Source organism: Etheostoma spectabile, unplaced genomic scaffold, assembly GCF_008692095.1.
Source record: "Etheostoma spectabile isolate EspeVRDwgs_2016 unplaced genomic scaffold, UIUC_Espe_1.0 scaffold00008247, whole genome shotgun sequence".
Classification (NCBI taxonomy): domain Eukaryota; kingdom Metazoa; phylum Chordata; class Actinopteri; order Perciformes; family Percidae; genus Etheostoma; species Etheostoma spectabile.
The window spans coordinates 34,142-50,865 of record NW_022603574.1 but is presented as its reverse complement, the minus strand read 5'-3'; the positions used below and the strand labels follow the sequence as shown (position 1 = coordinate 50,865).

General features: G+C 51.1%; 1 protein-coding gene across 1 annotated transcript in view; it reads right to left on the bottom strand.

Moving 5' to 3' along the window:
- Window positions 1–208: 208 nt before the first annotated feature.
- sos1 (son of sevenless homolog 1 (Drosophila)) overlaps window positions 209–16,724 on the bottom strand; it is a gene marked incomplete at its 5' end in the record, with an annotated part of 50,654 nt that continues 34,138 nt past the window's right edge. Inside the window, 9 exon segments of the mRNA XM_032508539.1 lie at window positions 209–349; window positions 735–878; window positions 881–1,057; window positions 1,060–1,174; window positions 10,928–11,049; window positions 14,424–14,459; window positions 15,286–15,559; window positions 15,641–15,757; window positions 16,007–16,179. Coding sequence (XP_032364430.1) covers window positions 748–878; window positions 881–1,057; window positions 1,060–1,174; window positions 10,928–11,049; window positions 14,424–14,459; window positions 15,286–15,559; window positions 15,641–15,757; window positions 16,007–16,179 — 1,145 coding nt within the window.

Sequence of the window (16,724 nt, the reverse complement as noted above, 5' to 3'; positions counted from 1 at the left end):
CAAGCAGTTGGGTTTTCACAATAAGAGCACATGATCTTTAGTTTTCTCAGTTCCGACTGGATCAGAGTTTTTCCTGTTTGTTCTGATCCAATCAGCTGTCCAGTCAGCTCAGAGCCCCGCCTCCTCCAGCCTGTCCAATCAGCTCAGAGCCCCGCCTCCTCCAGCCTGTCCAATCAGCTCAGAGCCCCGCCTCCTCCAGCCTGTCCAGCCTGTCCAGTCAGCTCAGAGCCCCGCCTCCTCCAGCCTGTCCAATCAGCTCAGAGCCCCGCCTCCTCCAGCCTGTCCAATCAGCTCAGAGCCCCGCCTCCTCCAGCCTGTCCAATCAGCTCAGAGCCCCGCCTCCTCCAGCCTGTCCAGTCAGCTCAGTTTCCCGCCTCCTCCAGCCTGTCCAATCAGCTCAGAGCCCCGCCTCCTCCAGCCTGTCCAGTCAGCTCAGAGCCCCGCCTCCTCCAGCCTGTCCAATCAGCTCAGAGCCCCGCCTCCTCCAGCCTGTCCAGTAAGCTCAGTTTCCCGCCTCCTCCAGCCTGTCCAATCAGCTCAGAGCCCTGCCTCCTCCAGCCTGTCCAGTCAGCTCAGAGCCCCGCCTCCTCCAGCCTGTCCAATCAGCTCAGAGCCCCGCCTCCTCCAGCCTGTCCAGTCAGCTCAGAGCCCCGCCTCCTCCAGCCTGTCCAATCAGCTCAGAGCCCCGCCTCCTCCAGCATGTCCAGTCAGCTCAGAGCCCCGCCTCCTCCAGCCTGTCCAATCAGCTCAGAGCCCCGCCTCCTCCAGCGCAGGGGGCATGTCCAGCAGGGGGGGGGCATGGCTCAGAGACTCCCTCTTGTACGTCTTGGGGGGAAGTTTAGGGACGCTGTGTCGGGGAGGCACGGGGGGGCCGTCCAGGGGAGAAGAGGGAGGGCTGTTTTCCTGGATTGGGGGGTGGGGGTGACGGGTGTTAGGGGGGGCAGAGGGGGCGGGGAGGAGGAGGGGAAGAAGGCCTGCAGGTCCCCGCGGGGGGGGCGGCCCTGAGGGGGGGGTAGGAGGTGTAAAGGAGAGCTGACGGGTTCCCGAGGGGGCAGCGAGGGGGGCTGTCGGGGGGGGATGAGGAGGATAGGGACGAGGAGTAACGAGGGGGGAGGAGCTTACAGGTGGGCTGGCGGGGGGGGACGGCGGGGGGGCTGTCCAATTGTGACATCATCTGAAGAGGGAGGAGACGTTCAGTGAGATTAAGAAAGCTTAGACACTTTTAGAGACAATTGGAGACATTTAGAGACAATTAGAGACTTTTAGAAACAATTAGACACTTTTAGAGACATTTAGAGACAATTAGAGACATTTAGAGACATTTAGACTGTAAATGTCGAGCCCTTACAACTTTAACATGTGGAAACAGTTTGGGGTTTGAAGACGGCATGGTTGCTTTGTGGTTGGGGCGGCCCAAACGGAGAGGACGGACACCAGTCAGTCTCATGGGTTAGGTAGCTGACATTGGACTTAGGACATGGTCTGTTTCTAGACCTGGGTAAGGACATGGTCTGTTTCTAAACCTGGGTAAGGACATGGTCTGTTTCTAGACCTGCATAAGGACATGATTTGGTTCTAGACCTGCATAAGGACATGATCTGGTTCTAGACCTGCATAGGGACATGGTCTGGTTCTAGACCTGGGTAAGGACATGGTCTGTTTCTAGACCTGCATAAGGACATGATCTGGTTCTAGACCTGCATAAGGACATTGTCTGGTTCTAGACCTGCGTAGGAACATGGTCTGGTTCTAGACCTGCATAGGGACATGGTCTGTTTCTAGACCTGGGTAAGGACATGGTCTGTTTCTGGACCTAGATAAGGACATGATCTGTTTCTAGACCTGCATAGGGACATGGTCTGGTTCTAGACCTGGGTAAGGACATGGTCTGTTTCTAGACCTGCATAAGGACATGATCTGGTTCTAGACCTGCATAAGGACATGGTCTGGTTCTAGACCTGCATAAGGACATGATCTGGTTCTAGACCTGCATAAGGACATGGTCTGGTTCTAGACCTGGGTAAGGACATGGTCTATTTCTAGACCTGGGTAAGGACATGGTCTGTTTCTAGACCTGCATAAGGACATGATTTGGTTCTAGACCTGCATAAGGACATGATCTGGTTCTAGACCTGCATAGGGACATGGTCTGGTTCTAGACCTGGGTAAGGACATGGTCTGTTTCTAGACCTGCATAAGGACATGATCTGGTTCTAGACCTGCATAAGGACATTGTCTGGTTCTAGACCTGCGTAGGAACATGGTCTGGTTCTAGACCTGCATAGGGACATGGTCTGTTTCTAGACCTGGGTAAGGACATGGTCTGTTTCTGGACCTAGATAAGGACATGATCTGTTTCTAGACCTGCATAGGGACATGGTCTGGTTCTAGACCTGGGTAAGGACATGGTCTGTTTCTAGACCTGCATAAGGACATGATCTGGTTCTAGACCTGCATAAGGACATGGTCTGGTTCTAGACCTGCATAAGGACATGATCTGGTTCTAGACCTGCATAAGGACATGGTCTGGTTCTAGACCTGGGTAAGGACATGGTCTATTTCTAGACCTGCGTAAGGATATGGTCTGGTTCTAGACCTGCATAAGGACATGGTCTGTTTCTAGACCTGCATAAGGACATGATCTGTTTCTAGACCTGCATAAGGACATGATCTGGTTCTAGACCTGCATAAGGACATGGTCTGGTTCTAGACCTGGGTAAGGACATGGTCTGTTTCTAGACCTGCGTAAGGACATGATCTGGTTCTAGACCTGCATAAGGACATGGTCTGGTTCTAGACCTGGGTAAGGACATGGTCGGTTTCTAGACCTGCATAAGGACATGATCTGGTTCTAGACCTGCATAAGGACATGGTCTGGTTCTAGACCTGGGTAAGGACATGATCTGGTTCTAGACCTGCATAAGGACATGGTCTGGTTCTAGACCTGGGTAAGGACATGATCTGGTTCTAGACCTGCATAAGGACATGGTCTGGTTCTAGACCTGGGTAAGGACATGATCTGGTTCTAGACCTGCATAAGGACGTGGTCTGGTTCTAGACCTGGGTAAGGACATGGTCTGTTTCTAGACCTGCATAAGGACATGATCTGGTTCTAGACCTGCATAAGGACATGGTCTGTTTCTAGACCTGCATAAGGACATGATCTGGTTCTAGACCTGCATAAGGACATGGTCTGGTTCTAGACCTGGGTAAGGACATGATCTGGTTCTAGACCTGCATAAGGACATGGTCTGGTTCTAGACCTGTATAAGGACATGATCTGTTTCTAGACCTGCATAAGGACATGGTCTGGTTCTAGACCTGGGTAAGGACATGATCTGGTTCTAGACCTGCATAAGGACATGGTCTGGTTCTAGACCTGGGTAAGGACATGGTCTGTTTCTAGACCTGCGTAAGGACATGATCTGGTTCTAGACCTGCATAAGGACATGGTCTGGTTCTAGACCTGGGTAAGGACATGGTCGGTTTCTAGACCTGCATAAGGACATGATCTGGTTCTAGACCTGCATAAGGACATGGTCTGGTTCTAGACCTGGGTAAGGACATGATCTGGTTCTAGACCTGCATAAGGACATGGTCTGGTTATAGACCTGGGTAAGGACATGATCTGGTTCTAGACCTGCATAAGGACATGGTCTGGTTCTAGACCTGGGTAAGGACATGATCTGGTTCTAGACCTGCATAAGGACGTGGTCTGGTTCTAGACCTGGGTAAGGACATGGTCTGTTTCTAGACCTGCATAAGGACATGATCTGGTTCTAGACCTGCATAAGGACATGGTCTGTTTCTAGACCTGCATAAGGACATGATCTGGTTCTAGACCTGCATAAGGACATGGTCTGGTTCTAGACCTGGGTAAGGACATGATCTGGTTCTAGACCTGCATAAGGACATGGTCTGGTTCTAGACCTGCATAAGTACATGATCTGTTTCTAGACCTGCATAAGGACATGGTCTGGTTCTAGACCTGCATAAGGACATGATCTGGTTCTAGACCTGCATAAGGACATGGTCTGGTTCTGGACCTAATAATAATAATAATAATAAATTTAATTTATAATGCACTTTATATTTGCAAAATCTCAAAGTGCTACATGGTAAAAAAAAAAAAAAAAAAAAAAAAAAAAAAAAAAAAGAAAGTAAGTGATAAAATAAAACACATGGAGAGCATGAAAATAATAAATATAAAAATAAACAAAAACAATGTAGAAAAGGGCAAGAGATCAGTCATAAGCTCTCCTAAAAAGGTGGGTTTTAAGGCCACGTTTAAAAGCATCCACAGTCTGTGGTGTCCTCAGGTCTCCAGTCTGTGGTGTCCTCAGGTCTCCAGTCTGTGGTGTCCTCAGGTGGTCAGGGAGACCATCCACAGTCTGGGAGCCGCTGAGCAGAAAGCTCGATCTCCCATAGTACGGAGCTTTGTCCTGGGAGGTTTTAGGAGATAACCTGAGGCAGATCGGAGGGTCCGGGTAGAGGTCTGAGGGGTGAGACCTATGGGTCATATTATATATTATATAAAATATATATATATATATATATATATATAGATAACTTTATTGTCATTACACATGTACAAGTACAAGGCAACGAAATACCGTTTGGAGCATGCCTCCGGGCCGCTGCTGATAAAAGCGCCGCCACACGCACTCCTTGAAAATGATTTATGCAGACAGCAACATGGTAACACAACATCACAACGTAACGCACAAGACAACACACAGGTCATGTGGACACATGAAGGAATCTTTTGAGGTGGCATTGAGAGGGAGCGAGAAAACAGAATCGAGGCAGACAGACGGATGTGGGGCGGGATGGGGGAGGGAGTGTATGGTGTGTGTGTGAGATAGTGAGTTGTGTGTGCAATGTGCGCGTCAAACTGTCTGTGTTGTTAAAAGCTCAGTCCATCGGCGTGACCTTGGAGAGATAACCAGAGCACAGGACGAGATGGAGGCCAGCTGCTGGTTGTTTTCCTGCTCGGGTGAAGGGTGGCGGGGGGGGGGGGGGTAGTTGATCGGTTGCAGTCCAATTTAGGGTGACTCGGTAGAATTTATCCAAATCAATGTCCATCACTCATTTGTCACCGACCTCAGCGTCATGCGAGCATCCAGATCACGTAGTGGTTTTTGCAGTCCATCTACCTTCTCTGCCAGTCCAGTGGTCACACGAAGCAGCTCCACCGACTGGGCCCTGATGGTGTCAATCCCCTTCTGCACTACCGCGGTCCGGTCTGAGATGTTACGAGACAGTTCACAGGACTGGTCAGCCCTCAGATGTAAAACCTTCCTCCTCTCAACCACTCCGTGTAGGCACTCTTTGAGTTCCCCAGACAGCTGGTGGGTGAATTTGCTGGCGGCTGTCTTACCGATCTTCCAATATGTCAGTGAGACCCCGAGGCCGATGATCAGGAGCCCCACCAACAGAATTCCAATTATCCAAATGTCTTCAACGTCCTCCACAGTGAGAACGTCCAGGCAGACCACCTGCCACTCCCGGGAATAGGAATCGCGAGCATAGCCTGCCGGGAACGTCCCGCTGGGACAGGCCGGCTCCCCTGGGGCAGACCGGCTCCCGTGGGGCAGACCGGCTCCCCCGGAGAAGCATGTTTAGATGAAAAAATCTTGTCAATAGCGCTGAGTGACCAGTTAATCAATTCCATATTCGAATGTCTCAGGAAAACAGCAGGCAGGGGACAAAGAGACAAGAGAAAACAGCAGGCACGGGACAAAGAGACAAGAGAAAACAGCAGGCAGGGGACAAAGAGACAGGAGACAACAGCAGGCAGGGGACAAAGAGAAAAGAGAAAACAGCAGGCAGGGGACAAAGAGACAAGAGAAAACAGCAGGCAGGGGACAAAGAGACAGGAGACAACAGCAGGCAGGGGACAAAGAGACAAGAGAAAACAGCAGGCAGGGGACAAAGAGACAGGAGACAACAGCAGGCAGGGGACAAAGAGAAAAGAGAAAACAGCAGGCAGGGGACAAAGAGACAAGAGAAAACAGCAGGCAGGGGACAAAGAGACAGGAGACAACAGCAGGCAGGGGACAAAGAGACAAGAGAAAAGGAGATTCCACAAGACAGGGTAGACAGAGTACTTCCTGTCTGAAATATCACCAGAGTACTTCCTGTCTGAAATATCACCAGAGTACTTCCTGTCTGAAATATCACCAGAGTACTTCCTGTCTGAAATATCACCGGAGTACTTCCTGTCTGAAATATCACCGGAGTACTTCCTGTCTGAAATATCACCAGAGTACTTCCTGTCTGAAATATCACCAGAGTACTTCCTGTCTGAAATATCACCAGAGTACTTCCTGTCTGAAATATCACCAGAGTACTTCCTGTCTGAAATATCACCAGAGTACTTCCTGTCTGAAATATCACCTTGACAAGCATTCAACAAGACACACAGTGGGCGGGGCTTCAGCAGACTGCGTTAGATGCAGTGTGGGGGGCAGACTACATTAGATGCAGTATGGGGGGGCAGACTACATTAGATGCAGTGTGGGGGGGCAGACTACATTAGATGCAGTGTGGGGGGCAGACTACGTTAGATGCAGTGTGGGGGGGCAGACTATGTAGATGCAGCGTGGGGGGGCAGACTACGTTAGATGCAGCGTGGGGGCGGGGCAGACTACGTTAGATGCAGCGTGGGGGCGGGGCAGACTACGTTAGATGCAGCGTGGGGGGGGAAGACTACGTTAGATGCAGCGTGGGGGGCGGGGCAGACTACGTTAGATGCAGCGTGGGGGGGGTAGACTACGTTAGATGCAGCGTGGGGGCGGGGCAGACTACGTTAGATGCAGCGTGGGGGGGTAGACTACGTTAGATGCAGCGTGGGGGGGTAGACTACGTTAGATGCAGCGTGGGGGGGGTAGACTACGTTAGATGCAGCGTGGGGGGGTAGACTACGTTAGATGCAGTGTGGGGGGGTAGACTACGTTAGATGCAGCGTGGGGGGGGTAGACTACGTTAGATGCAGCGTGGGGGGGGTAGACTACGTTAGATGCAGCGTGGGGGGGGTAGACTACGTTAGATGCAGCGTGGGGGGGGTAGACATATACAACGGCAAGACACACTAACAAATGCCATAGCAACGTGGATAGCTACAGACTGCAGGCCCATTAGGGTGGTGGAGGACATCGGTCTGGTGGAGGACGTCGGTCTGGTGGAGGACATCGGTCTGAGAATCGCAACGACGACGGCAGGTATGAGATTCCCTCAAGACACCATCACAAGAAGAATACACGAGTGGATTCTGGACTCACCGGGGACCACTGGACTCACTGGGGACTACTGGACTCACCGGGGACTACTGGACTCACTGGGGACTACTGGACTCACTGGGGACTCCTGAACTACTGGACTCACTGGGGACTACTGGACTCACTGGGGACTCCTGAACTACTGGACTCACTGAGGACTACTGGACTCACTGGGGACTACTGGACTCACTGGGGACTCCTGAACTACTGGACTCACTGGGGACTACTGGACTCACTGGGGACTCCTGAACTACTGGACTCACTGGGGACTACTGGACTCACTGGGGACTACTGGACTCACCAGGGACCACTGGACTCACTGGGGACTACTGGACTCACTGGGGACTAATGGACTCACTGGGGACTACTGAACTACTGGACTCACTGGGGACTACTGGACTCACTGCTGGGGACTACTGGACTCACCGGGGACCACTGGACTCACTGGGGACTACTGGACTCACCAGGGACTACTGGACTCACCGGGGACTACTGGACTCACTGGGGACTACTGAACTACTGGACTCACCAGGGACTACTGGACTCACTGGGGACTACTGGACTCACTGGGGACTACTGGACTCACTGGGGACTCCTGAACTACTGGACTCACCAGGGACTACTGGACTCACTGGGGACTACTGGACTCACTGGGGACTACTGGACTCACTGGGGACTACTGGACTCACTGGGGACTCCTGAACTACTGGACTCACTGGGGACTACTGGACTCACTGGGGACTCCTGAACTACTGGACTCACTGGGGACTACTGGACTCACTGGGGACTACTGGACTCACCGGGGACCACTGGACTCACTGGGGACTACTGGACTCACTGGGGACTAATGGACTCACTGGGAACTACTGAACTACTGGACTCACTGGGGACTACTGGACTCACTGGGGACTACTGGACTCACTGGGGACTACTGGACTCACTGCTGGGGACTACTGGACTCACCGGGGACTACTGGACTCACTGGGGACTACTGGACTCACTGGGGACTACTGAACTACTGGACTCACCAGGGACTACTGGACTCACTGGGGACTACTGAACTACTGGACTCACCAGGGACTACTGGACTCACTGGGGACTACTGGACTCACTGGGGACTACTGAACTACTGGACTCACTGGGGACTACTGGACTCACTGCTGGGGAATACTGGACTCACCGGAGACCACTGGACTCACTGGGGACTACTGAACTACTGGACTCACTGGGGACTACTGGACTCACTGCTGGGGACTACTGGACTCAACGGGGACCACTGGACTCACTGGGGACTACTGGACTCACTTGGGACTAATGGAATCACTGGGGACTACTGAACTACTGGACTCACTGGGGACTACTGGACTCACTGGGGACTACTGGACTCACTGCTGGGGACTACTGGACTCACTGGGGACTACTGGACTCACTGGGGACTACTGGACTCACTGCTGGGGACTACTGGACTCACCGGGGAACAACTGGACTCACCGGGGACCACTGGACTCACTGGGGACCACTGGACTCACCGGGGACTACTGGACTCACCGGGGACTACTGGACTCACTGGGGACTACTGGACTCACTGCTGGGGACTACTGGACTCAACGGGGACCACTGGACTCACTGGGGACTACTGGACTCACTTGGGACTAATGGAATCACTGGGGACTACTGAACTACTGGACTCACTGGGGACTACTGGACTCACTGGGGACTACTGGACTCACTGCTGGGGACTACTGGACTCACCGGGGAACAACTGGACTCACCGGGGACCACTGGACTCACTGGGGACCACTGGACTCACCGGGGACTACTGGACTCACCGGGGACTACTGGACTCACTGGTGACTACTGGACTCACTGGGGACTACTGAACTACTGGACTCACCAGGGACTACTGGACTCACTGGGGACTACTGGACTCACCAGGGACTACTGGACTCACCGGGGACTACTGGACTCACTGGGGACTACTGAACTACTGGACTCACCAGGGACTACTGGACTCACTAGGGACTACTGGACTCACCGGGGACTACTGAACTACTGGACTCACTGGGGACTACTGGACTCACTGGGGACTACTGGACTCACTGGGGACTACTGGACTCACTGCTGGGGACTACTGGACTCACTGCTGGGGACTACTGGACTCACTGCTGGGGACTACTGGACTCACCGGGGACCACTGGACTCACTGGGGACCACTGAACTACTGGACTTACTGGGGACTACTGGACTCACTGGGGACTACTGGACTCACTGCTGGGGACTACTGGACTCACCGGGGACTACTGGACTTACCGGGGACCACTGGACTCACTGGGGACTACTGAACTCACTGGGGACTACTGAACTACTGGACTCACCAGGGACTACTGGACTCACTGGGGACTACTGAACTACTGGACTCACCAGGGACTACTGGACTCACAGGGGACTACTGAACTACTGGACTCACCAGGGACTACTGGACTCACTGGGTAATCATAATTATCTCGGAGTTCCAGTGCTTTATACTGATAAAAAGTGGGCGCTGCATTCACATGCTCTGACTGGACTGAAAACAGAAGACAGACATTATGCTGAGACATGTGCGGGACACTTTATTGAAGTTGCACAGCAGTGGAATGTGTCAAATAAAGTCCCCTTAGTTAGGACAGATAGTACGAATAGAGACGAAATCTGATCGCTGCTGCGAGCCTTCTGCCTTCTAATCATGTCCCCTGCTTTGTGTCTCCAGCGTTCTGTCAGTGTCTCTGCTTTACAGCGCGTTGGACAGTGTCCCATAGTGTCTCTGCTTTACAGCGCGTTGGACAGTGTCCCACAGTGTCTCTGCTTTACAGCGCATTGGACAGTGTCCCTCAGTGTCTCTGCTTTACGGTGCGTTGGACAGTGTCCCTCAGTGTCTCTGCTTTACAGCGCGTTGGACAGTGTCCTTGCAAAGTGTATAAAGTTGTGGGCTCTAAACCCAGTCCAGCAGGTGCTGCAGAGTTAGAGCAACAACAGAAGGACGTGGACAGAAGGACGGGGACATAAGAAGGACGTGGACAGAAGGACGTGGACAGAAGAACGTGGACAGAAGGACGTGGACAGAAGAAGGAGTTGCTTAGCAACACGTTCCAACCAGATGAGTCCCTCTCTGGACATGATGAAGACTTTATGTTCAAGTCGAGATTAACTAAATATTTTATTAAACTGCTGCTTCATGAACTAAATGAACGAATGTTACGGCACTTTGTTCATATGGCACAACATTAAAATAAAATACACTATATCCACTACTTTTGAATTCATTATTTCATTTTGCGATTAATCGCGATTAAAAATTGTAATCAGTGCCCAGCTGTAATATATATTATATATATATATATATATATATATATATATATATATATATAATATATATATATATATATATATATATATATAAAATCAACAAATTTCTCAGAACAGTATGAACGTCATGGGCAATAACACAACCGGTTTCCATGTTTTTAAAATGCTTTCTCATATATTTAGTGACTATCAACGAGTGATAAAGTATTTATTTGAGTTTATATTACTTTAAGAATTTTTATATTCAGGTGCGGTAAAACAAAGTCTATTCTTTAATATGTGGACCCAGGTAAACTGGTTACCTTGGAGGGCGAGGACTCAGCGGGGGCCGACTCTGGACGTCTGCGAGGAGGGACAGGAGGAGGAACCTGAACGTCCTCACAAGCCCGACTGAAACTCACCATGGAGGAGACGGAGGACGACCCTGAGACGAGAGAGACAACCATTAGACCCACAGGGACACAGAAGATATAGAAGACAAACCTCTAAACCTGAGACCAGAGAGACAACCATTAGACTCACAGGGACACACAGGAAATAGAAGACAAACGCTAACACTGAGACCAGAGAGACAACCTGTGTTTACTCGACTTCACTGACATGTCTGTCCTCCGAGAGTTGGTACCCGGAGGCGTGCGTAGGACGGCAAGACGGCTGCACCGCATACTCAAGTCGGGGTTCTGTATCTCTATGGACCTGTTCACATCTACCATCAACACGTCCCAGCTTCCTGTTAACATCTACCATCAACACGTCACAGCTTCCTGTTAACATCTACCATCAACACGTCACAGCTTCCTGTTCACATCTACCATCAACACGTCACAGCTTCCTGTTAACATCTACCATCAACACGTCACAGCTTCCTGTTAACATCTACCATCAACACGTCACAGCTTCCTGTTAACATCTACCATCAACACGTCCCAGCTTCCTGTTAACATCTACCATCAACACGTCACAGCTTCCTGTTAACATCTACCATCAACACGTCCCAGCTTCCTGTTCACATCTACCATCAACACGTCACAGCTTCCTGTTAACATCTACCATCAACACGTCCCAGCTTCCTGTTAACATCTACCATCAACACGTCACAGCTTCCTGTTAACATCTACCATCAACACGTCCCAGCTTCCTGTTAACATCTACCATCAACATGTCACAGCTTCCTGTTCACATCTACCATCAACACGTCACAGCTTCCTGTTAACATCTACCATCAACATGTCACAGCTTCCTGTTAACATCTACCATCAACACGTCACAGCTTCCTGTTCACATCTACCATCAACACGTCACAGCTTCCTGTTAACATCTACCATCAACACGTCCCAGCTTCCTGTTAACATCTACCATCAACACGTCCCAGCTTCCTGTTAACATCTACCATCAACACGTCCCAGCTTCCTGTTAACATCTACCATCAACACGTCCCAGCTTCCTGTTAACATCTACCATCAACACGTCCCAGCTTCCTGTTAACATCTACCATCAACACGTCCCAGCTTCCTGTTAACATCTACCATCAACACGTCACAGCTTCCTGTTAACATCTACCATCAACACGTCCCAGCTTCCTGTTAACATCTACCATCACACGTCCAGCTTCCTGTTAACATCTACCATCAACACGTCCCAGCTTTCCTGTTAACATCTACCATCAACACGTCCCAGCTTCCTGTTAACATCTACCATCAACAGTCACAGCTTCCTGTTAACATCTACCATCAACACGTCACAGCTTCCTGTTAACATCTACCATCAACACGTCCCAGCTTCCTGTTAACATCTACCATCAACACGTCACAGCTTCCTGTTAACATCTACCATCAACACGTCACAGCTTCCTGTTAACATCTACCATCAACACGTCACAGCTTCCTGTTAACATCTACCATCAACACGTCACAGCTTCCTGTTAACATCTACCATCAACACGTCACAGCTTCCTGTTAACATCTACCATCAACACGTCACAGCTTCCTGTTAACATCTACCATCAACACGTCCCAGCTTCCTGTTAACATCTACCATCAACACGTCCCAGCTTCCTGTTAACATCTACCATCAACACGTCACAGCTTCCTGTTAACATCTACCATCAACACGTCACAGCTTCCTGTTAACATCTACCATCAACACGTCACAGCTTCCTGTTAACATCTACCATCAACACGTCACAGCTTCCTGTTAACATCTACCATCAACACGTCACAGAGGGCGTTTCTCAATCTGTGTTCTTCTATGGACTTGTGTCCTTGTGTCCTTGTGTCCTTGTGTCCTTGTGAAGCGTCATGTTTGGGCCAAAGTACTGACCCAATACACAAGTTAGCATTTCCCCAAGAACAGTTAAATCCCCGGATGTGACCTCGACACGCCCATTTCACCGAGGATACATCGGATGGTAACGTGTGTGAACTTGGCCGGGCCGGTATCCCAGCATTCAATTCGGGTGTAAAGCGCTTATGGTTTCCGGTACACATATTCTCACAATTTACGTCTATTATTAAATCAATAAATCATTTTAAAGATGTTTTAAGGCGAGAAATCAGCGGTGTAGATTTTGAGTTTAGGCAGTTCAACGAAAATTGATGGTGAATTAAAAAAGCCTTCGGAGTTTGAAAGCTCCGCAAACCCCGGCGGGCGAGCTCGCTACGCCAGACCCCTCTGGCCCCACGTCTAGACAGACCCTCTGGCCCCACGTCTAGACAGACCCCTCTGGCCCCACGTCTAGACAGACCCCTCTGGCCCCACGTCTAGACAGACCCCTCTGGCCCCACGTCTAGACAGACCACTCTGGCCCCACGTCTAGACAGACCCCTCTGGCCCCACGTCTAGACAGACCCTCTGGCCCCACGTCTAGACAGACCCCTCTGGCCCCACGTCTAGACAGACCCCTCTGGCCCCACGTCTAGACAGACCCCTCTGGCCCCACGTCTAGACAGACCCTCTGGCCCCACGTCTAGACAGACCCCTCTGGCCCCACGTCTAGACAGACCCCTCTGGCCCCACGTCTAGACAGACCCCTCTGGCCCCACGTCTAGACAGACCCCTGCAGCAAAGCCAGGTCCAAGATATTGTAAGATATTTTAAACAGTTTTTCCGCTGTCATATATATATCTGTCCTCCTCATCCTGGCTCTCCTCCCTCTCAGGATCCTCTTCTGCCTCTCGGTAACGTATACAGACGGCAGTGACTAACTTTACCCAGTCCATCTATAATTTTAATGCCTATTTTAACGTTTCTGTTCTGCTTTCAATTAAAATTGAATCCCGAACAAAGTTACAAGGATTTTTCCCGCCGTTGTGTCGGTATGTATATAGTTATTGGCCCGTGATACTTAATAGCACTTTAAATCAAAACCTGGAAGACTGAACAACAGAACAACAAGGCGGTGTGAAGGGTGACCGTCCATGTTTTATTATGAATACACACATCAAAGCTAACTATAAGTGGCAGCGCCCTCTTTGCTGGGGGTGTTGCGCAATAACAGGAGGAACGCTTCGTCTCTAAACTGTCAACAGCGTGTTGTGTTCTTCTGAACTTGCGAGTCCAGTCTTCCAGGTCCAGCTAGCAAGTACGGTCTCCCCAAGAACACAAGTCCGTTCTTTGCTTACTTGGTATTGAGAAACGCCCAGAGTCCTGTTAACATCTACCATCAAAAGTTCCCGCTGCATCAGGTGAGAGCCAGACATGTGAGAGATAGACGGGTGTGAGACAGACATGTGAGAGACAGACGGGTCAGACACAGACAGGTGACAGACAGGTACGGAGGGTCCCGAGGGACATACTAACGTGGGCCGTGAGGAACAGAGAAGATGCTTTCGCAGGCTGCAGGGAGAGGAGAAAACACTGTGAGAGGAAGAAGCTAACGGTCTCCAGGCATTATGCTAAGCTAACGGTCTCCAGGCTTTATGCTAAGCTAACGGTCTCCAGGCTTTATGCTAAGCTAACGGTCTCCAGGCATTATGCTAAGCTAACGGTCTCCAGGCATTATGCTAAGCTAACGTTCTCCAGGCTTTATGCTAAGCTAACGGTCTCCAGGCATTATGCTAAGCTAACGGTCTCCAGGCATTATGCTAAACTAACGGTCTCCAGGCTTTATGCTAAGCTAACGTTCTCCAGGCTTTATGCTAAACTAACGGTCTCCAGGCTTTATGCTAAACTAACGGTCTCCAGGCTCTATGCTAAGCTAACGGTCTCTAGGCTTTATGCTAAACTAACGGTCTCCAGGCTTTATGCTAAGGTAACGGCTCAAGAGAGTTTAATTAAATCTCACAATTCATGAAGATAATTGGTCAGAAAATCCTGTTAAACAGACACAATGTTATTAATGTGGTTGGTGGGCGGGGCTACTGTAGTTGGTGGGCGGGGCTACTGTGGTTGGTGGGCGGGACTAATGTGGTTGGTGGACGGGACTAGTGTAGTTCGTGGGCGGACTACTGTGGTTGGTGGGCGGACTACTGTGGTTGGTGGGCGGACTACTGTGGTTGGTGGGCGGACTACTGTGGTTGGTGGGCGGACTACTGTAGTTGGTGGGCGGACTACTGTGGTTGGTGGGCGGACTACTGTGGTTGGTGGGCGGACTACTGTGGTTGGTGGGCGGGACTACTGTAGTTGGTGGGCGGGGTTACTGTGGCTGGTGGACGGGGCTTACTGGAGTGGAAAGGGCTGCTGGGAGCCTGCGGCGAGTCAAACACGCTGCCTACATCCGTGGAGCTGGAGGCGGCTGAGGCCGGGGGCGGAGTCAGAGGGGTGCGGGGGGAGTTGGGGGCAGAGACAGCCCCCCCCTCGGCCTCGCTGTCCGGGATACGGCTGTAGCTGATCTTCCGAGGTTCGTTCTGCAGCGGAGTCGGGTGGCGCATGGTCCCAGGCCTCGCCGAGGTCGGACGGATCCCCGGAGACTTCAGGGGACACGTATACCTCTTGACCTGGAGACAGCAAGGGGACATGGTGGACATGATGGACACAAACTATCTCTCAGGTGTTGATGTTGCCATGGTGATACTTACGAAGCGAGGTAACGAGCGGGCGTTCCGAGGTTCGATCTCCAGAGATTTGTTGAAAAGATAATCTGCAAAGTCTTTCTCCGACATGTCCTCCATCGGGTTCAGGTTCTCAAAGAACTTCTGAAACAGACACAGAAAGACACGTCAACACGCACGCGCGCACAAGCACACACACACACACACACACACGCGCATGCACGCACGCACACACACACACACATGCACGCATGCACGCACACACACATGCACACAAGCACACACACACGCACGCGCAGACACACATACGCACGCACACATACACGCGCGCACACATGCACAGACAGACAGACAGACAGACAGAGAGCGGCAGCAGGAAGGTCCATCACTGACCCTGATGTCCCCCTCCACCCTCAGGCAGTACGGCTGGTTCTGGTACTGCTGGATCTCTCCCGTGATCTCGGCCACTTTCCTCCTCTTGCTGAAGTTGATCAGGTCTTTACCGTGTCGGCGCAGGAAGTCGGGGTTCCCCTCCTCCGTCTTCAGGATGTTGGTCAAGTAGATTCCTAAGACAGAGACAGACTAGTTATCTCACGGCCGAGACACAGAGACAGACTCCTTATCTCACCGCGGAGACACAGACAGAGACAGACTCCTTATCTCACAACAGAGACCCAGACAGACTCCTTATATCACCGCCGAGACAGACAGACAGACACGTTATCTCACCGCCAAGACACAGACAGAGACAGACTCCTTATCTCACCGCGGAGACACAGACAGAAACAGACTCCTTATCTCACCGCCGAGACATAGACAGAGACAGACTCCTTATCTCAACACGGAGACAGAGACAGACTCCTTATCTCACCGCCGAGACACAGACAGAGACAGACTCCTTATCTCAACACGGAGACAGAGACAGACTCCTTATCTCACCGCCGAGACACAGACAGAGACCTACTCCTTATCTCACCGCCGAGACACAGACAGAGACAGACTCCTTATCTCACCGCCAAGACACAGACAGAGACAGACTCCTTATCTCACCGCGGAGACACAGACACAGACAGACTCCTTATCTCACCGCCGAGACACAGACAGAAACAGA